The 22410-nt window shown below is 37.3% G+C and overlaps 1 protein-coding gene across 6 annotated transcripts in view; it reads left to right on the top strand.

Moving 5' to 3' along the window:
- Window positions 1-22410, top strand: part of BNC2 (basonuclin 2) — a 352999-nt gene that overhangs the window by 292926 nt on the left and 37663 nt on the right. For 5 of the 6 annotated variants that reach the window (XM_033086194.1, XM_033086195.1, XM_033086193.1 and 2 more), the window contains exon 5: window positions 11718-13684. In XM_033086194.1, the coding sequence (XP_032942085.1) occupies window positions 11718-13684 (1967 nt within the window). Of the gene's footprint in view, window positions 1-11717; window positions 13685-21119; window positions 21185-22410 lie in introns of all 6 variants that reach the window. The other variant, XM_033086196.1, reaches the window with a different exon arrangement.

Below are 22410 nucleotides of genomic sequence, written 5' to 3'. Positions count from 1 at the left end.
ACTACGAATAGGGTACCCTCCCAAAACCAATATAGGAAGAAGAATTATTTTTTAAAAAGGCAGTTGTTTTAATGTTCTTTAGCGTGGGCTAATTTTGTCTCTGAGCACTGACTATGTAGGCACTTCTGGTTGAAGACATTGAGATGTCTTTGTGAAAGAAGGGATTGAGCGCAATAACAAGTTCAACCTTCTTTCTCAAAGCAGGACATATCTGTCACAGTGATGTCCTACCAGTAGAGTACTCTTAACTGTGTCATTGAAGTTCCCTCACACAAATGGCATATACAAGGCAGCTGGTATTTGCCAATTCTCCATTCCTCTCCAGATGTTGTTCTGAAATGCATGCATTAAATTGCTTGTGGTTTTATGAATGCCACTTCTCTTCCAAATTTATTTGGATTTTTTCAGCTAAAAAAGTATCCCATGTGGCTGTGGTCAGAAACAATAGAAATAGAAATTGTGGAATTCAGCACAGCCCTGAATATGAGATTGTTTGGAAAATATCACTACCTCGTCTATCAACTGTTAAATTAACAGAAGAGTTCTCAGGAGGTAATCATCAAATTACTACTAGTGTAGCTTTCTATAGTTCTTCTGTTTTAATGCCCTTGGACTTAGCCCTTCAGAATGTTCTTCCACCACAGTGTCCTATCCCTGTCAATGTGTATCTCCCAAAACATTCAATATGTATTTACTAATTGTGATCAGGGTAAAATTCAAGTGCTGTTCTTGTGGGACATTTTTTTATCAGAAGCTGTATTTAAGTGATGATACACAGTAATTTGTTCATTCTTCTGTCAGTGTAATTTACAAGGCAACGACAGATAAACATAGCTATACAAGATTCATTTACAGTGACATAATGGCAGATACACAGAGCAGAACCCTGCCTATGAGATAAAGTGGACTGAGTGACTTATGCAGTAATTAGGGGATAATTGTCATTAACCTCACAAACAGTAGTTTACCCATATTGTTTAAAAGGCTCCAGGATGCATAATGACAAGGTAATCTGTCAAAGCGCTAGGGGGAAATATTAATAAGATTTGTGCAAGCCTGGATAGAAAATATGCAGAAAGCAGCCACATTAAGCTAATTGGTGGATGAATATACACTTGTAAAAGTGCTTCTAATGGCACGTTTGCTGCTCTCCAAATGACTACTGTTAATGTGGAGAAGTGGGCTGCCTAGAAAGTCAGGACTGCTGGGACAAGAGGGTATTAAGACATGAAGGCACAGTTATTATTACTTTGTACACTATAATAATTTCCCCACTTTCTCTTACATTTCACTGCCTTTGATAGGTTCAAATAGATAGCTTACTTCATGCGCTTTTATATTCGAGTGACCTTTGCCTTTTTGGTGTCAATTCTGCACCCTCCCTTTTGCATCATATTGCCACCTATGACACACCTGTGTTTTATTGGTATAAATTTTTTCAGTAAGCAATAAAAGAAAAAAATGCTCATTAAGATCTTGTAGTATATATTGCAAGTAATGATGCATAGTCCCCTAATGAATAGTAAAGACGGAAATCAATCTCCTGATTCTGTTGCCATTCATATATCCTGCATATAGTACAGCTGAATCCCCTTATTGAGACACAATTCGAGTTCAATCAGAAAACCAAGCATGTAATGAAATCCAGTTTATGAGTGTAACTCATTGGCACTTTCATTCCAGTGTTTATGGCCTTGGGCAACTTCTCAATTCCTAGCAATGCTCCTGGTTAGGTAAATTTCTTACTGACTTGAAAGTTTTACTGACAAGCCCAGAAAGACTCAGCTTTTGCTGGTTATGTTTTCCAGTAAGGGTTATGGCTTTAGCCACTTTAGATTTAAAGTGAGAAAAGGACTATCTGATAATTTGATTTGACTTGACTGGTTAGATGTCTTGCCCTGAATTTGGTGCAGTCCATGTTAGTAGAGCAACGATATCAGACACTATTTGTTTATATTATTGCATAGTGCATTGAGAAAACTCTTGGCTGAAGAGAGGCTGGGTGTCTCTTGTGGTTGTATGTATTGCAAATACAATACCTTAAGAGTGCTCTTTGTGGATGTTTCCTGTTTCTCACAAAAATTATACGTTGTTCTTTCAGTATTAGTGAAACTGAGGCTCAGAAAGTGCTTCCTATGCTTACTGAAAGACTACGAGAGAACAGAAAACCAAAGAAAATATGACTTCACTTCTCAGTGAGTTTAGCAGCACTAACATGAAAAAGTAAAAACGCAAGTGATTTTTGGTGACTGATAGTATCAAGGCAAATTTTTTTATGTACTATACCAAAATTGGCAAATATATATATGCAAAAATTGTTGAAAGTGAGAATGAAAATCAGTCATTGCTATTATATGCACGATGGTTATTTCCAACCCAGTTACATGCAAAATTGTTCTAAAATTATTTTGTAGTTGAAATTATTTCAGTGGCTTACCATGTTCATGTCTCTGTTTACATGCTATCTGAAAAGTGCCTGTGGCACCTCATGCACTCTAAATTTTACATATATACACCATGTGCTTGCTGATTTAATTACCTCTAGTAGCCATGTTGGCCTAAGGACAAACACACTGTTACTTGCCACAAATTAGTGGCAAAGCTTCTTCAGATACTTCAATGAATTTTCCACTCTAGCAGGTTGTAGAGAAGCAAAGGCATCAAAATATTCTCTGCACTTTTGGTCCAAGATTATGGATTTCAAAGCTGTTTAAGAAATTTGAATAAATAATTTCAATAAAGTCTTGATATTTTAACATTTCAGGAATGTTGGGAACAAATGCTTCCCCTTTAGAGTGCATTAACAATATTTTTATGAGCAGATATCATAAAGTATATATTCACCTCACATTAATTTCTTATTTCCCAAAGTCTTTTGGACATCTCAACCAGAATGGATGATAAAGGGAATAAATGTTGGCATTTAAAAATTTGTGTAGTTGTTGGGGTGAGAAGGACGAAATACTTGGAAAATGTCCCTTCAAAATAAATGGGATAAACAGAACTGCTGTAAAATTGCTCTGGATCTTCTTAAAACTTAAAGTGTAGATTTGTATCCATGCTAACAGGAGCTCTTCTGCCATCAAATAGTGGCATCTTTTTCCTTTTAACACTTGTCAACAGCATGATGGCTGTAAATCAAAACAAGTGTTTTTGACATCATACTACTTTGTACTGGCTTTGACTGGGATAGAGTTAACAGTCTTCTTAGTACGGTGCGGTGTTATTTTTTTATTAATTTAGTATGAGAATCCTTTGAATAACAGTGGTTTCTAGTTGTTGCTAAGTAGTGCTTACCCTACACCCTTTCTCAGTGTGTCATGCACTACCAGCAGCCAGGTGCACAAGAACCTGTGAGAGAGCATGGCCAGGATGGGTGGCCTGCACTGGCAAAGTTGTATTCCACATCATGCCCAATATATAAACTGGGGGCAGTTAGCTGGGAGAGACCAACCACTGCCTGGGGACCATCTGGATATCAGTCAACAGGCAGTGAGAAATTTTATTGTTCATCACTTCTTTCTCTTGGGTATTATTCCTCTCTCCTTTTCATTTCCAGTAATATTGGTATATTTTATTTTATTTTATTTTATTTCAATTATGAAACTGTTCTTGTCTCAACCCTGAAGGTTTACCTTTCCTGTCCTAGTCTCCTACCCATTAGGGCCAGAGAGAATAGTGAGTAAGCAGCTGTGTGGTGCTGTGGGCCAGCTGGGGTTAAACCACAGTAGTTCTACACTGTGAAAATTGGTAAATGCAAGAAGAGTATCACACTGTGGTTGTGCTTAGATTTTTTCCTCTAAGTATGGACAGACATCTGCTGTGGAAAAAAAACTTGTCTGGCACCCAAATACAAAGAAACTTGATGTACTTGCTATGATTAAATAAAGCTCAATCTGTTGTGATTAAATACACTGCAACCCCACAGTGATCTATTATAATTTTAAAAATAAAGATACTGTGTGCAGTGTTACTCAGGAAAAATTCACTATCTTGTGAATTATATATATATACATATTATCTGGCCCATAATTATCCATAACAAAGAGAATATTTTATCAAAAGTCAAACAATATGTTTAAAAAATCAGACAAAGCATTTAAAACTAGTACCCTTGCATCCTAATAGTTTCACTGGAATTGCAGAGGTGAATACACATTCATGAAGGGGGAAAAGAGTTCAAATTACTGTTTCTTTTCTGAAATCAGTAAGAGACGTTACCCCCAATCCACATTGCTGCTTTATGGTTGGCAAATGACAGTCTCATCCTCTTTCAGGGCAATGCTTTCAAGGCATTTTAAGATTGATGAATCCGAAAAAATAAAAAGGCACACTGTGATTGGGATACACTATGAGGAAGTTCATTCCCCAAATGGAGTCATGTGTTCAGGATCCAGTGTTTTCATACCACTCCGTGTAGTTTAGTTCAGAATCAGCACTCCAGCAGGTTGCTTGTGCAGGGAGAGGTCTGCACTCCTGGCATGCATCTTTGGGATAAGATATGAAACAGAAGACCTGCATACTTTTGGTCAATATAGACCTTGAAGGTTATTAAGTGAGAGTGTGGGTGGTTAACGGCGGTGTCCTGGCCAGGTTTCCGCTGTGGTTATTGCATTCCACTGCCTTATGTTTCATCTGCAGTTTCAGCAGGACATGGTGTTCCTCACTTTCACTCCAAAACCGTTGAGCAGTGCTCCTGTGCGTTGTTACACAGCTGCTGTACTACACCACGGTGGTACGTCCCCAATATATATTCACATAGATTTGGCTCCCCATCATGTTTAAGGGCTAAGTTAGGTCAAAATTACTTTCCAACGTGGTCTGTGGAATTACTGCAGGTTTATAGTGCAATTATTCTAAAGTGCAGCGAGATTTGCCCCAGTGTCTACAATATCAGTTCATAAAGTTTGCAAAGGTCTTTTGGGGTCCTTTTGTTCAAAACACAAAACTTCTTGCTGCTGAATGCATAAAGAGATGTGGAGAAGAAAGAGGAACCGGTCCAAGTACTGTTACAAACCTGGTAGCAAAGTAAACATGTAAGTGTGTGTAAATCATATGTATGTAAGTAAATAAATAAAGTCTCCTTCATGCTACTCTTCATTTGAACACACATTTCCAGTGTCATTCTCAGTGATAATTTCAGGAGAGACAGCCACCCTCTCTTCTCCTGTAGCATGGAGCTATCTTCATGCCTACCCCATTTCTTCGGGGCAAGGTAAACTTAGTAAGACAAAGGGGGTGCCAGAAGGGAAGAATACCTATCAGTTCTAGCAGAACAGAGGCTGCAGTGAAGTCAAAAGATAAAGATTTCCATTATTGACTGAGAACTCGGTAGTGCTGCACTGTTTGCTCCTGGTGCAGCAGTATAACTCAAGGAAAGGACTGCTGACACTTAAACATGCATTTTTTCATATGGTTTCCATTGGTGAAGGGAGGCTGGTGGGAAGTGGATGAGAAGTGACAGCTGAGGGGAAAAAATTTCAACCATGCCTCTTTGCAGACTTAGTGTGTTAAATCTCATATTAGTTGCACATGTAAAATCACAGTGAACAAGTATGCACATCTTTTCTTCATGTTTATAGGAGCAAAGGTGATTAAGATTCAGCAGGGTAAAAACTCCTGTCAGGAAAATGAGTATCTGATTGCATGTGTGAATGTATACTTCTGCCAAAAACTAGATAGAGGGCTTACTTTGGTCATACTGAAATCAATGGGGGTTAGCCAAAATGAGTTAGAGATGTCGCACGTTGTCCCATCTGTACTATTGTGGGTTGGTGTGCCACTGCACAGTTTTGGTAACTCTTATTCCAGGAGAAGTAGGACTACCCAGAGTGTAACAGCTTGAAATTTAATTGTGAAGCAAAGAGATGCTTCTGGGAAATTCAGCCAATCAAAAACAACAAACCCTAAATCATGGAAATTATGAAGGCTTTTCTTTATTAGAAACAAATGTTGATTTTTTTTATTTCTGTCTACACCCTAATTAAAACCATCCTGTGCAATTATAGTATGACCAAATTAATATATTTTAGTCTGCTTTCCAACTGTTACAGCTGCATTCAAAATGTTTCTTTGAGATCAGCTACAAAATACATAGCTCCTTAAGAAGAGCTCACAGAAGAAATATTTGTGATGAGCCCTGAACTAGACTCATTATTTAATCAAACATGTATCTACGTAACATTTTGCAACAAGGAAACTTAACTGATATTCATCAAAAGCCACCGTTTAAGTGCCTTTGCAAACTTACTAGAATATGAAGCCTAGTGATGATTTTTTTCTGTATAACTTTGAGTGACTCTCAGAAGTCATCACAGTAGTGCCTGAAAATAATCCTTGATGTCTCCCAGAACACAAAGCTAGTTTTAGAAGCAATCTAACTACTTTTAAACCTTTCTATTAATCTCAGCTTTGTCGAGGCATCTCTCACTGTGTATCCAGTCAGGTGTATATGTACATTTTTCCTATCCTAAGAATAGAATCATTAAGATAGAATAGAACTGCAAAAAGTCACTATTTATGTACACAAAGCTGTTTCTTTGTGTGTAGACAAATGAAATTTCTGCCTGTAATGCAGTCACAGCAGCCAGGGGAGCTTTGCACACAAAATTGGAATTCAAAACAACTGATTTCATAACAAAAGTTCAAGGTTTCCAGTGTATGTTTATAGCATATGCTTGTGTAGACTGCCCTTAATTTCTAAATACACAATTTTTAAATTGGGAGGGAGGTTTTAAAGCTGAATTAGAAGATTTAAAGATGAATGGCCTTAGGGAAATGAAGACTCACCTTTGCAATCCTCCCCAGCTAAGCTTCTGAAAATTAGAGTGATTTTTGTGTCTGTCCTCTGTTGTAACCTATTTATGCCATTGAAGATAATCATCTCAATACCACCATGTGTTCTTGATCCAGGAGTTTAAGACAAGATGTACCCTAACATATCCTGACACACATCTCTCTTCCTAACATATGGTCAGCAAAATTCAGGATGCAGGTTCAGGGTGATAGACCATGAGATTACTTTACAGATCTAATGTCCTATGTGTGTATGTGGATCTGTTTATTCAAATAGTAGGCTTGACTGTGTGGTTAGAGTTAGAAAATATTATGGGTTATGTCTTGGATCCTTGGAGGTCAGTTTAATATAGTTTAAAGATTAAAAGATTTTCTCCATCTGAAATTGTGAGAACGAGATCCACAAAGTAAAATAAAATTTAATAAATAAATAAATAAAATGTAATAAATAAATAAAACAAAATAAAAACAAAACAAAAATAAATTTATTAAATTAATAATCAAAGCAAGGCTGTTTGGACAAAGAAGAAAGAGCCTCAGTGTGTGCTGTACAAATTGGGCATACTTGTCTCCTCCCTGGCTTAAAGCTGTATGCATGAAGTGGTATCTCTGTACTCGCTGACTTCCTTGTACACATTGTCACTGGAGGCTTGGCTTAATCAGTTGTGAGCTGAAAAAAGTAATATAAATTGGAACCTTTTGTCATGAAGTATTTAAATGTTGATATGCTTTAATGGCTTCAGGGAGAAAATTTAGCAGGAGAGATTGTAAGAAACAAGAAATCGATTACATGTAAGAAAGGACTTGAACCTCTAATCAAGTATTACCATATACAGAAAGATCCCTAGCTAGTTATAGCTAAATTCAAATGGGATAATGGTTAGATTTTTTTTGTTAATTTTAAGTTTTATCAAAAAATGACATTCCTATTCACTCCTTATCTAGTTTTGCATAATACATGCTTACAGTGATTTATGGAAAGCTTTCACTGTGTAAATATTGAAGCATATGTTAGACAGTATACACAAGCAGTGAGGGTTTTATGGAATATAGGCATCTGCATATTTCTCTTTACTTTTGTTGGGCGAAAAGGGTCAGAAAACTTATTTCTGAAAATTAACAAGATAAAGCTTTATATAACTAGTAGGAGTAGACAAGGATTATTTAAAAGCAACTTTCTGGTTCCCTGCTTTTTCTATGACAGTGAGGGTAGCCCCATGACTATCACACCCTTGACTACCAGTTTCTCTGATCAGTGGGACTTAGCAGCTGCTAAAGGTCTGGTGCATCTCATTGTAAATTCGCAAACAAAATGAAACAAAGGGTGGTGATGTCTCATCAAGAGGTAACTCATGTAGCTAAGTGCCAGCTTTACTCAGTTAAGATGTGAAATAATTCTCTGAAAACGCACAGGGAACCGCTGCATGTAGAGGCTTGCCTGCCTGTTCTGTGTATGCAGAGAGCTACTGTGCTGCCATCAGCGAGGGACAGTGTGACACCACTTTCCCCTTCCATGTGGGAGTCTGTTACAGGATCTCTACCTACTATTCTCATGAGTTATTGTTGTGCTAGTTGTGATTAACTTTTAATTACTCATATATCGGTTTTTGTAAAGCACCCATCTGTTACATATGCTTGATTTTCAAATTAAAAACAAAATAGAATGTAGCACTGGTAGATTACAAAGCAGCCTGAAGTTGGCTGTAGACAGGAATCTAATTCAATATAGGTAAGCAGTGTAAATTAGACAATGCTATTTCCATCTTTAAATTATGGGATAGATAGAAGGAATTACTATTTGTGATTTGGGATGGGAAATGTGTGCGTATAGATGAGGTCAGATATGACAGTGAAGGCCCTGGTTCAAACCTGGTTTTGCAGCTCCATGTAGGAATTACAGTAATTTCAGTAATTTGACTAAAATTTTGGTCCGAACCCAAAGTGCGGCTTAGAATCAGGTGCGACTTATATACGGACAAAGAACAAAAAGTTGCTGTTTTAGTTTGGAGGACAGGTGTCTGCTGAGAAAGGCAGGAACTTCTCTTTGAAATGGAGAATGTAAATCCCCTCCCTCCAAATTATTACAATTTTAAAATCAAGGGGCTTTCAGGCAAAAACATGGGAATTAGGAATAACAGTTCTTTTCTAGGGAAATTAAAACAGAAATACAGTACTACAAAGAATCAAACTCCAAACCCTGACAAAGTCAGAGTACAACCTAACACCCCGTCAGGCAGGGTGTTGGTAGCAGTCCCATTAAATGGTGGCTGCATCCTCCTGCAGTGACAGATGTGATTCAGTTGAAGCAGTGTTCCTGCAGAAGGAGCAGTTTCCCTCTGGAGGTCCAGTGGTGATGTGGAGAAATTCGGTTTTCCTCTGGAGTCCAGTGGAGAAAGGGGCTCCCTTAGTGTCCCAAAACCTCTGTTTTTATCTTGGTAAGAAATGTTGGGCTCTTCCCCCTGGCTGGAGCAACTTCCAACGGGATGCAGTAATTTTATCAGTCACACAGTGGGACTCAATGGGCCATTAGCAGAAAATGACTCTCTGGAGGAAGGATGGGTTGTGAAAAGATAAAGAACAATGCCCTACCTGGTTTCAATGGATGGTCCATTAGCAGAATATGTGCCGTTGAGATAAGGATCACTGCCCCCACCCTCAACAGATGGTGATAGAACAGATACCTTTTATCACACTCTGTATTGTATCCTGCGGCTTATAATCGGGTGCGGCTTACGTATGGACAAAGAACAAAAAGTTGCCAACACCCGAAAGTGCGGCTTATACTCAGTGCGGCTTATAATCGTGAAATTACTGTACCCATATGTTGAACTGCTGTGGTTGGGTGGAAGCTGTTGAAGTAGATGTAAGAAACTTTAGATCTTACCCAAGGCGAGAGTAGCTGAAGTTATTTGGGTGGGGAAAAAACCAAATAATATGGGTGCTTTAAGACATGACCCTGTCCTTTCATTTTTTTAAGGCATTGGTGTTTTTTTCTGCCACCCCTTATTCCATTTAGGTTTTGGTTTGTTTCACTTATCTTTATTGCTGGGGATGATATTTGATGGTCCGGATGATTTTTTTAGATACTACTGACTGTTTGTAAAATACTGCTACATCAAGAACTGTAAGAACATAGAGATATCCGCTGTGCTTAGGGATGTTCAAAGGTGAACACATTTCCATACTAATGCTGCAAACCAACATCAGCATCTGTATCATGATATTTTTGTTCATCATCATAAATACAGACTGAACATTTTCTACACATAGATGGGTTTTGAGGCTTTCCATCTGGGTCAACTGGGTAAGATTTTCCAAGTTAATTGCTGTTGAGGGTTTCACTGTCTTTCAGGATTTGATTGTAAATGTTCATCTGTGGAGCATTTCTAAAGATTTTGTAGTTGTATCTAAGTTAGTGAAACATACGTGCCATTAATCTTCAACATTAACTTTATACCCAGAGAGGTGAACTGAACTGTACGTATTCAAACTGAAATAATAAAACCAATGCTAATCAATTAAACACAGGCTTTAGTATTTGACATTGCAAAATTGTATTTTTCGGTACTCTAGGAAACATGAGAGAAGAATCCATCGTCTGAAGACTGAAAGTAATAAATTAATTTAATAAATTAGAAAGTAAATCTGGGGGTAAAGGGGCTGGAGGGGAAGAAAGGTATTTTCAGACTTCATAATCAAACAAGAGCTTATGGTTTTTGCAATAGCATGTAGTCCAAGTCTTCAGGTAAGGTTCTGAACCTGAGATTCAAGATGTAAGAATATCAGAGGCAGTATGGTGGTGTGTCTTGTAAGGCTTTCAAACTATTTAATGCATGAGGAAGCTTTGGAATAATTCTGGTTTGATGGCCTTCCACATTTCTTGTTGGTTATAGTTAGTGTGCTAATGTTATGTCCAGCATTTGCCCAAAAGGAAAGATGCCAATAAAATGATGTATTCATTATATAAGTATTTTAATATGTTTTTATCAATAGTTGCTGGAATGGATTGCCTGACATTACACTGCAGAATTTTTAAGTCCTACCTTCAGGCAAATCTCATGCTTACTAGCAAAAATGAAAGTGTGAAATGCTTTTTAATGTATATTTAACAACAGATAGTCTAGTGATTACTGATGTGTATTCTCTCTGGAGTTTTCCCTTGCTATCAGAAGGCAATGTTAAGAGACAACATTTTTACACATTTATGCTATCTACATCCATCTGATCCTTACTTTTTACATATTTTTAACTGTCATTTATAACAAGGCTACAAAAAATGTAATCTCTCTAGTCTAAACCATATCAAGATTGCAAGCTTACAATCAATTGCCAGTAATAGTCCAGGAAAAAGGGGTTAAGGTACGAGTGTTATGTGCCTGTATTCAAGACATTTTGCCTTACATCAAAGTTTCTTGTGAAATGGCCAATTAATGGCTTCAGTCTTATTTATTTTTATTATTGTATTTAAGGAGCAAATCTATCAATTGTATTTATTTAGCTCTTTCTAATAGTGCTACCATTTAATGGTGATTAAGGTACAATTTTTTGTATTTTACAGTAGTGTTCACAGCAACTGTTCTGGTTTTACTAATGTATTCTAAACAGTAGCATTCTACAGAGATCACTGTTTTTGAAATAAAAGTATTGAAAGCATTTTAGATTATGGAGTCCCAGGGTCTACATTTTGTGTACTCTAACACTATCAAACTCAGTCTAGTTTTCTGACTTTGACTCTAATTACAGTATTTGCATGGATGGAAAGTTTGTATGGTTTGATCAAGTTCTATTAATACTGTTTGCATCTTGGTTTTTGAGCTTAGTGTTTCATGTTCAGACAGCAGACACCTTCTTCAATAATTATGCAGAATCAATAAGCTTTTCTTTGTGTTTTGTCTTTGTTGTTTCTTTGATATGGCCTCTAGGATGCTGCAGGCAAGGTGCTGGACCGCTGGGCCATCATGTCCAGGGAAGAAGAGATCATTACCCTTCAGCAGTTCCTGAGATTTGGAGAAACTAAATCTATTGTGGAGCTGATGGCAATTCAAGAAAAAGAAGGGCAGGCTGTGGCTGTGCCATCTTCAAAGACAGATTCAGATATAAGGACTTTTATTGAAAGCAATAATCGCACCAGGAGCCCAAGTCTCCTTGCTCACCTGGAGAATAGCAACCCTTCCAGCATTCATCATTTTGAAAACATCCCAAATAGCCTTGCATTCCTGCTTCCATTCCAGTACATAAATCCAGTCTCTGCTCCACTGCTGGGGCTGCCTCCAAATGGCCTCCTGCTGGAACAGCCAGCAATGAGGCTCCGTGAACCTAGCCTTACGACCCAAAACGAGTATAATGAGAGCAGTGAATCTGAAGTGTCCCCTACGCCTTTCAAGAATGAGCAAGCATCCAGCAGGAATGCTTTGACCAGCATCACAAATGTGGAGCCCAAAACTGAGCCAGCCTGTGTCTCTCCTGTTCAAACACCTACTCCAGTCAATGATTTGTCAAAAACAGAACACACAAAAAGTTCATTTCGAATTCACAGAATGAGGAGAATGGGGTCAGCCTCCAGGAAAGGAAGAGTGTTTTGCAATGCATGTGGCAAAACTTTCTATGACAAAGGTACCCTTAAAATTCACTATAATGCTGTGCACCTGAAAATCAAGCATCGATGCACTATTGAAGGCTGCAATATGGTCTTCAGCTCTCTCAGAAGCCGTAATCGCCACAGTGCTAACCCAAATCCCCGCCTCCACATGCCTATGCTAAGGAATAACCGTGACAAAGATCTAATTCGTGCTACATCAGGTGCTGCCACTCCTGTCATAGCAAGTACGAAATCCAACTTAACTTTAACAAGCCCTGGGCGTCCACCGATGGGGTTTACCACTCCCCCTCTAGACCCGGTACTACAGAACCCTCTTCCCAGTCAGTTGGTCTTCCCAGCTTTAAAGACTGTCCAACCTGTTCCTCCTTTTTACAGAAATTTACTTACTCCTGGAGAGATGGTGAGTCCTCCAACCTCACTCCCAACCAGTCCCATAATACCAGCTGTGAGTGGCATGGAGCAGCATCCCCCTCCTCCTTCAGAGTCATCAGTACCTTCAGTGTTGATGCCCACCCCAGAGCCCAATGCAGACCTTGCCCCCAAGAAGAAGCCAAGGAAGTCGAGCATGCCAGTTAAAATTGAAAAGGAAGTTATTGACACTGCTGATGAGTTTGATGATGAAGATGAAGAGGTGAATGACAGGAACACGATGGTGAATGACATTGGTCATGACAATCACTGCCATTCTCAGGAGGAAATGAGCCCAGGCCTGTCCGTGAAAGACTTTTCCAAAAGTGACAGAAGCAGATGTATGTCCAGACCAGACATAAGAAGGGCAGACAGCATGACATCAGAAGACCAGGAGCACGAGAGAGACTATGAAAATGAGTCAGAGTCATCAGAGCCCAAATTATGTGAAGAATCCCTGGAAGGCGATGATCGCCTCCATGAACCTGGTGAAAAATCTATGATGCACAGTGACCAACCAGATGAAAACCACAATGACTCTTCCAACCAAGATGTCATTAAGGTGAAGGAAGAGTATACAGACCCTACATATGATATGTTCTATATGAGCCAATATGGACTGTACAATGGAGGCAGTGCCAGTATGGCTGCTCTTCATGAAAGTTTTGCTTCCACATTCAACTACACCAGCCCTCAGAAGTTCTCCCCAGAAGGTGAAATGTGCTCCAGCCCAGACCCCAAGATCTGCTATGTTTGCAAGAAAAGTTTCAAGAGTTCCTACAGTGTGAAGCTTCACTACCGAAACGTTCATTTAAAAGAGATGCATGTCTGCACAGTGGCTGGCTGTAACGCTGCGTTCCCATCACGGAGAAGCAGAGACAGGTCAGTAAATATTAATTGATTTTCTGCATTATTAAATGTGTTGAATTATGGAAGAATAGGCAGTTTAGGCTATATGAAGAAATATAGAGATGCACGGTAATGACAAGTGACAATTGTGTTCCCATGACATTGAAAGAGATTTAAGATTTTCACTGTTCCTTGGCATTCAGAATGGTATATATTGTGCCATCCTCTTAAGTGACTGACTAGATAATAAATGCCATTATACTTTCTATATTCCTATGAACATGTGAATTGCACTTCTGTTTATAAGCTACAACCCTCATTACATTTATTTTCTTCTACTGTAACATCTAAACCAAGAAAATCTTCTATTAAGTGTATAATAAATTATATACAATAGAAATATCACCATGCATGCATATCAAACCATAGAACTAGGAAGAAGGGCAAAGATGGATGGGTGGTTGAATGAATGGATGGAGATTGGTAATAAAGTACTGGAATTATTTCCATTCTCATAGGATCATACAAAAGCAAACAAGAAGCATTAGAAGGTTGCTCTTTACCATCTTTAATTTTTAAAGCTAGGGGCTATGTTGTAGTGGGAACAAGTAAATATTGAGAAAATTATTGTCTGTTTCTTTAGTAGAACCTACACACATTTCTATCCACTATGATAATTTAGTCTACTTTATTTTTTTCTGCATGTGAGAAAATTCCTTCTCCACCAATGCAAATGATGCACATTCAGAGAGAAAAGGCTTCCCTACATATTTTTGAGAACAACCAGGATATATTCTGCTGGCCCTTCAGATTACATCATGCCCAAGCTATGCTGCATCAATACAAAAGCAGTTGCGCTTAAACAGAAGCAGCTGGTCCATAAACTCTTCAGTTTAGGCTTTGGGGTGGGTTTTTTTGATTTTGGGGTTTCGTTTTTCTGTTAGAGTGGTTTTGTTTTGTTTTGTTGTTTGGTTTTTGGTTTTGGTTTTTTTTAATAGACTGTTCTTTTTGATTCCTGAGGAAAATGTAATATAAATGGAATTTGTCAAGGTGATAGGATAGTAATTTCATATTTGCACATAAAAGCTCTCTCATTTGATGATCATATTGTCACATAACAAAATCACTCTGGTTCATGGAATAGTGAAGAAATTGGGTCACCTCCTTTCCTTTACTTGTGTTTCATATTTTTTCATTAGGCTGTAAAAAATCAGCAGACACAGGAAGGAAATTAAATCTAGATAAACATTCCTTTTTTTTTTTTTTTCACTGAAATTGGTGTGGTTTGAAAGGCAATGTTTTGCATCTTATAAAATGAAAGCAAGTTTGTTTTAAGGATACTGGGGAGCCAAAATTCACTGTTCATGAAGAATACTGTCCCCAAATATCTCATGTCTTCTCTTATAATTTATAAAGTCCACTAAGTAGAAAAATATCAGCAAACATAAGAATAAAAGTTCAAAACATCTAAGAAGGACAATCTAGGAAGTTTGCATTTCAGTAGGCTAAACTACTAGATACAAAGCAGGTAGATCTAAATTAAGACTTCATTTCTTGCTGTGTGCTGATAAGTTTTATGAGTCTTGAATTTGACAAGGGAGGTATGTGAGTCAGTGGCATAATCTATGCTAAGTTTAGACATGTACAACCCCTTTCGGCTCCTGAAATCATAATCTTTGTTAATCAAGAATTTAGTGTGGTCAGTCTGTTTTCTTAAATAAATTATGAAAAATCAGTCATGTACTACACAAAACAGCTTTGGTTTGACATGTGAAACAAGAGATGATTAGCTTTAGGATTTGAAACTTTATGCAGTGTGTTAAATTTCAGCAGTAATACATTGAAAGATCAAGGTAGTAATAAAGTTAGCATAGTAAGTATTTAGATATTCTACGAAACTGACTGTGACGACATGTATAAAATATTTGGAAGACAAGAACATTCAAATAGGGCACATTTTGAAATTTTTTCTGATCTACATGGGATACTACTGTTAACTTATTGAAAGCAAGCGTGAAATAAGAAACTGATATAGTATCTTAAAATGCAGGCTGCATATTTAAAGATAAAATTATTATTTGCATATCATTTTGAGTTGTGTAATGCACAAGACCATCTTATACATCATTACATTAGCATTACATAACATTCAGAATATGATTCACTTATGTGTTGCACCTGCAACAAAATTTTATGTTATATTCTTTAATTGCAAAAATTTAAGAATGGTTCTGTAATTAAAAAAATTTGAAGGTAGGGTACAATTTGCGTGCCCTACTAATTTTTATTAGTTGTTTATCATTTTTTGTTTGCAACAGTAGTGAAGAAATGCCTTGAAAGAGTCAGGAATTTCTCTCATGATTCAAGCTAATTCTTTTAGATACTTGAGCAAGAAACATATACAAAACTTCCCTGGGCTATACATTTTTATCCAGAAGTGCAACATCTAGAAATGTGCAGAAATGAAAGCATATGTACAGCATGCCAAGAAAGTAGATGAAAGATTTAAGTAACATTTCCTCATACTTTGTCAAAAAAAGCACAGTTTTTTAAAAAATAAAGTTAGGAAGCAAAACTTAAATTAATATCTTCTCTCCCCCTTTTTTGTCTGGTGTTGGGGGTTTTTTTGTTTTGTTGGGAAGGTGATTTTTTGTTTGTTTGCTTCTTTGCTTTGTTTGGGGGTCTTTTGCAAACTTTTTAATTACCCCCAAAATTTTCCCATTCAATCTGTTTTATTTTTTTTTCCTCACCTTCCTTTTGAATATATATTTTTTTTTTTCCTGAGAGAGTATATACAATTCCCAGCTTTTCAGATTATGGACATCACCAAAAGATAACTGGATAATTAGAATAATAGGATTGCAAAGTGAGAACTTCTTCCAGCCATTTAAATAATTTTCACCTAAAAATTCAGGAGCATTTTGCTAATAATTGCTGTATGAGAAATAATGGTTAGCTATCTACAGCATACAATAATAACTCCTAGATAATATTTGAAATGGATTTGCATCCCAATTTGGACTCATTACAAAATTCTCTGTAATTTGCTTGTGTTGTGAGTCACTCACATAATCTTTGGTTAGCTAGAGTGTTTTTGTTTTGAAAATTAAAATGAAATTTTTTTCAGAACTTTCAGTACTATCTTTGTAATGAAATCAGAGTTCTAGCTATTCCATAGCTTACAGCCTTGTGAAGTTTTTATCTCTTTTTTTGGTCATTTTATTAAGCCAATTACTATAATTATATTAATTATATTAATTGTATTATTAATCCTATTATAACTAGTTAGATATCTGAAACTCACAACTCTTGCTGCATTCTGTAATAAAATACAAGTTTAAATGGAGATAGATAACATTGGCTGATTCTTTTTGTTTCCTTTAGAGGCATCTGATTTGGCTTAAGTCCTTTTCCAATGAAACTCTAGTTAATCAAAGGTTAATCAAATATTTCCTCTGACTTGTACATACACAAAACTCCAAATGGTTGACAGCCGGTAGAGCTGCTGTAAAATTTGCTTCGGAAAGGAGGGGTTGTGACATAGACTACCTGTTACCAGAGGCAGGAGATCACATCAGGAACAAAAGCAGTGCTGTTTTGATAAAGGAGGGGTTTTACCTGTGGCAGAGCTGCAAGCCCCCTTTGCAGAAAGCATTTTGTAGCAATCTGTGCTAAGGTTGGCCAAATCTAGCTTTATCATTCCTACATCATTAGCGCCAAGGTCAGCACCTGCATAAATATCCTTCTGCCTGAAATGCTGAAATATCCTCTGAGATCTTTGGCTAACCAGTGCTAGTCTTTGCAAATTATGGTCAAGACCACTAGAAGATTTCAGTGTCCTACTTCATGTGTTTTTTTCAATTCAGGAGGAAGGAAAGAAAAGTAACTTTTCCTTTCTATCAATGACCCAGTAATTCTGTCATCCATTCTAAAAATTAAACAGCATTGCTTTTCAATAGCCAAGATCTGCTGAGCCTAGATATTTTTTAAAAGCACCTATTTTCATCATTCTTCTGAGCTACAAGTAACACCACTCATTAAATCAGCCTTAATACCGAGATTCTTTAGTCTTTTCCTCGGGGAAATCTTTCCGACTTTCTTTACCTAGGAGTACTGGACTTGTGTAAATCACTTTTTTTCCCATACTTCAACAACCACTTCCTGAATAGTTGTTCATCCATTTCCGTTCCTGTATTTACTTCAGATGTCCTTTCTTCTGAAAGCATGATGTTCAGGCTAAGTCTTGTTGCAAAAAGACAATGGAGAGTACATAGGAAAAGAGATCATATTAAAAAATTTGTAATAAACAGTATCATAAGCCTCATTTTGAATGAAAAGACATCTTTTCAAGTAACTTTTTAAATGGAAAAGATGGGAAGATACATTCCCTTGAGGACTGACCAATTGAATGGAAAATTTTTCCTTGTGGATTGAATTCTCTCTGGAGTCAAAGAAGATCTTTCCTGCAAGTGAGAAGAAAGGGCCAGCAGCCACAGTGATTAGATTCCCCTAGGATCTTTCCCAGCCTCATCTATGAGTTTTGTCTCAACACGAACTGAGTTTGCCTTACAAAGTGATAGGTGTGGTTAATCCTTGAAGTCAGCACTGAGGTATAGCTGCTCAGGGAATGATCCTGAACTGTGGACATGACATGTGGATGGGAGAAGGGAAGAATTATTTCCTGACCAAAGGGGACAGCAATGCCAAAATTTTATCCAACTGCGCTAAGTAGCACAGCCAGAAGTAAAGGTCTGAACTTAGAATGGTTGGCTTCATTTTGATCTCTCACCTATAAGAGCCAAGAATTTTATGGTCAAAACCTGTGATGAAACAGGTGATAGTTGTTAGGTCTTGTTGAGAAGCTAATTTTTTTTGAGAAATAGAGCCATCTTCTCAGTCACACTTAGTGCATGCTAAATCATAATTTCACCTCAGTACTGACACTATTAAAATCAGCATGTTTTAAGCTAGAGCACAACATCAATAACTATGGGTTACTATGTTTTCCTTTCTCTCAAAGTATGAAAAATGTATTAGTTCTCAGTTTACCTGTTCAGAGGAACAAAGTAAAAACTTTTCATGTTTTCTATCTACTGCTTAAGTAGGACTATTCATTGCTCAGGTTTGTCTTTTAGGTTTAAGTTTTCTTGAAAACTGACCATGCATGCAATATGTGTGTGCATGTGTGTGTGTGTGCATGTGTGTGTGTGTTCCACAAGATCACAAGATGGTAAAGGTAATTGAGCCCCATGAATAAATTTAAAACCAAAATAATATCTGCTCAGGGTGACTTATAAATAAATATGAGGCAACTGTTGGTGCCAAGTGTGATCATGCCATTTGATTGCAAGTTAAATCAGTCCAGATTTAAAAATGTAAACTCCTTGATTTGTATGGAGCAAGGCATCTGTAGGTGGTTTATTAAAACCTGCTGATGTTTCCAGAACCATATTTGTGCAGATATGGGCCTCTGGGTAGCTGTACTGAAAAAACAGAGACATACTTTTTGTCTGGTTACCTGGCTTCTGGCCCTGTAGAGGTGTGCTTGAATAAATTAACATCAGTTACCTATGATGAGCCACTGCATACATTATCAAGGGAGGTGAAGATGTGAGAAAACTGTAACCTTCCTCCTGTTATCACCTCCTTGACACAACAGTATCCATTTTTTAATCATCCTATTAGGCTTTGAATCTCTTATAGATAATTTTTCGGAGAATTATTTTCTATAAATGCACCCGATTCTAGCTCCAGTCTATGATAATTATTACTGTAATTCCCAAAATAAAATTAGCTGTCATACACAACTTGAATTTCCTCCAATAAGAACAAGGAAATCTGGTTTTAAGACATTAGGTGTTTGATGAACCATTTGTCAAGAGAAAAAATTATATCTGATACATTTTTTAAAATATAAACACATTTTACACCTGTACTATTGTTTCTGGATGTGATGCAGTTCACGAACAGACTAGTTGCATATCCAATACAATTGAATGAACCATTAGGTTTTCTCTTGCAGAGACACTAAGATGTGTGTCACTGCTAATGTTCACATAACTCTTCCTTACCCAAGAGAAGCTGTATCATAAAGAAACATTTTGTGCCACCCCTAACATAGATCTACTGATCTAACCTCTTCCATGAGTAATCATGTTGAACACAGATTGCTTGTCATATTGCATAGTCACCAATGTGAACAGGAGAAGAAGAATTAAAATTAGAAAGCATAGAAAAAAAATGTCTTCATAAGATTTTTAAATAGTATTTAAAGGAAAATAAATAAATTGAAGCACAAGGGTACTTGTGCAAGAAAATACTGAACAATCATTTCTGGTGTGGAGCAAATTTTTTCCAACTACATACATTTACATACTACATTTATTTGGGGTTTGAATTGGAGGGAGTGGTTGTTTTTTAAAACAACTTGCTGTCTACATTTTCTTGTTCTGTTTCAATATAAAAAATTGTATCACTTAGAGAGAGTGGTGCAGTTTTTGGTGCAGTTCAAGAAGTATCATTTTAATGTGTACTTGCAAATAAGCCAAGGTATTTTCAGTGACCTGAAAAGCTTATTTAAACAAACTGTTACACCAGGATTAACATAGGTGGGAAGCATAAAACATTAAAATCACTAGCCAAAAGCAAAACATGTATTGAGCAATATTTTTATCTGGTATGTGTTGTGACAAATAGTGTAAATGTTGAATGTGTTTTGTTCAAGGTCTCTGCATAAATTCTGTGTGTTTTCTGTTTGGTGAATGAGGTTATTTGGGAAGACCGGACAGGGAACATGAAGGCCTATCATAATATCCTGATTGTCCCTAGGTTCGTAGAAAATACTGGAAGAACCACAGATCTTCCAGGGAGTGGGAGACAATTCTTTTCCATTCATCTGAGTAGATGCAAAGCTGTTACCCATTTATGAAGATGTCCCATCTTCCCTGGAGTCTTTTGGAAGTGGGTTAAATAAAACATCTCCCCACATTAGTTCCCACAGGGAAAGCCTTCAGCAGTTCTTTTAAACTTTAGAGCAGAACTTTGTCAGGTTTCTGCTACAATGAAGGAAGCTGTACTTTACAGATGGAAGGTAACACCAGGCCACTACTTCCAAAAGCCTGGGTGGAACAAGACACTGCAACTTGAGAGATGTGGTCCTCTCAGGTGCAGGAGTCTGGGGAGAAATAATGAAGGGTGAGGGAAACACATTTGTGGCAGGAATCACTGTGTGTTTACTGCCCTTTAAATTTATGACTTTCATTCGAGGACAGAGAGATAGAAGCAGGTAAACGCTGTCATACGTACATTCATGATCCATTCATTTGTCAGCTGTGCATGTCTGCATGAAAAGAGAAACTTTCAATTCAAGAAGCAAACTTTTCATCAGATCTTATACCCTGACCAAAGATTATTAATAGCTGAGACCATTTTCTTTTTCCCATAATGACGATGCTGCTCTTTCCCCTAGATTTGAGCTGTTTCATTCATTGGAACATGAACTGAATGACTGTGTTGGGACATATACGAATTAATGTGAGTAAGAAAATTGGTGAGGCAAGTCCTATGAATGAAAACAAACAAGCAAACAAACCCCCAAAACAAACAAATGAAAAAACACACACACATGCACACACACATATTGAACACCAACAAAAAACCCTCAAAAACTAAAAGAGGGAAAATTTGCCAAATGTAGATGACTCCAAATAGCTACAACACTTTTCTGAATGATGGTGTGCCAGTCCTATCAGTATATCTATATAGACGTTGACATTTCAAAGTGTATTTTGAAGTAGAATTATGTAGCAGGTGATCATTATAGTAAAACAAAGATCATTTGGATTTCTGTTCCATTGCTTTGTGACAAAATACATCTTAGCTACAGAGGTAGGTGAGACAGGAGAGTTTTCCACTCAAATGCGTCTTACTCAAAGATGCTGCTCAAAAATAATTGGCAATTCATGGGCTCAGGGGAAAGGAAACTCTAAATCCAACTTCTCTCAATCTGGCACCTTTTTTTATGATTATACAAGCTGCTAGTCATTAGCAAATATGACAGGGAGTAAAAGCAAATTTGTGAAGTAGAGCCTATGGTTTCAGAAATATAATGTTCAGTTGGAAAATATTAGTGGTAAAGCTAACAATACTGCTCACTACTTATCTCAGGTGATCCTGAAGGAGGACACACAGAGTTATGAATGAGAGTTAAATGCTCCACAGTGTAAAGGAAGAGACCACTGTGTAGGCCCTGTAAGTACACTGCAAGACACTGTGCACAGCTTTTCACTACCCCTTAATCCTGGCCAGCACTGCTAGAAGTTTGCTGTCCTTTGTCTCTTCAGGCAAGCAGTGCCACACACCATGTACCAGTATTTATGATGCTATGCTGCAGTACTTCAGTAGAAATCACTCATTCACGTCCAGCACATACACATAAAACATTCTCTAATGGTTCCTCTATAGGTACTTCAGATGGTCTTTGGGGGCCTGATGTAACACAGGAATATCTCAGGTGAGATACCACTTATGGCTCATCACAAGTTGATCTAATGGCAAACACTGGATATTTCCTGACAAGAGTTTTAAGCCTGCTACTTCTAAATAAAAACTAAGGCTTTTTGTACTGCTTCCTGCTTTCCAGCAACATCTTTTAAATGAGCAGTTTGCCATGTGCTAAGAAAACTTTATTTTTATTTTTTAATTAAGAGTCTATTTCACATTTAAGCTTGCCCTAAATAGCATTGCTTTAAAAGATCTGT

The sequence above is a fragment of the Catharus ustulatus genome, chromosome Z (genome assembly GCF_009819885.2).
Source record: "Catharus ustulatus isolate bCatUst1 chromosome Z, bCatUst1.pri.v2, whole genome shotgun sequence".
NCBI lineage: Eukaryota > Metazoa > Chordata > Aves > Passeriformes > Turdidae > Catharus > Catharus ustulatus.
The sequence above is the reverse complement of the archived record's forward strand: the minus strand, read 5'-3'. Positions and strand labels throughout refer to the sequence as shown.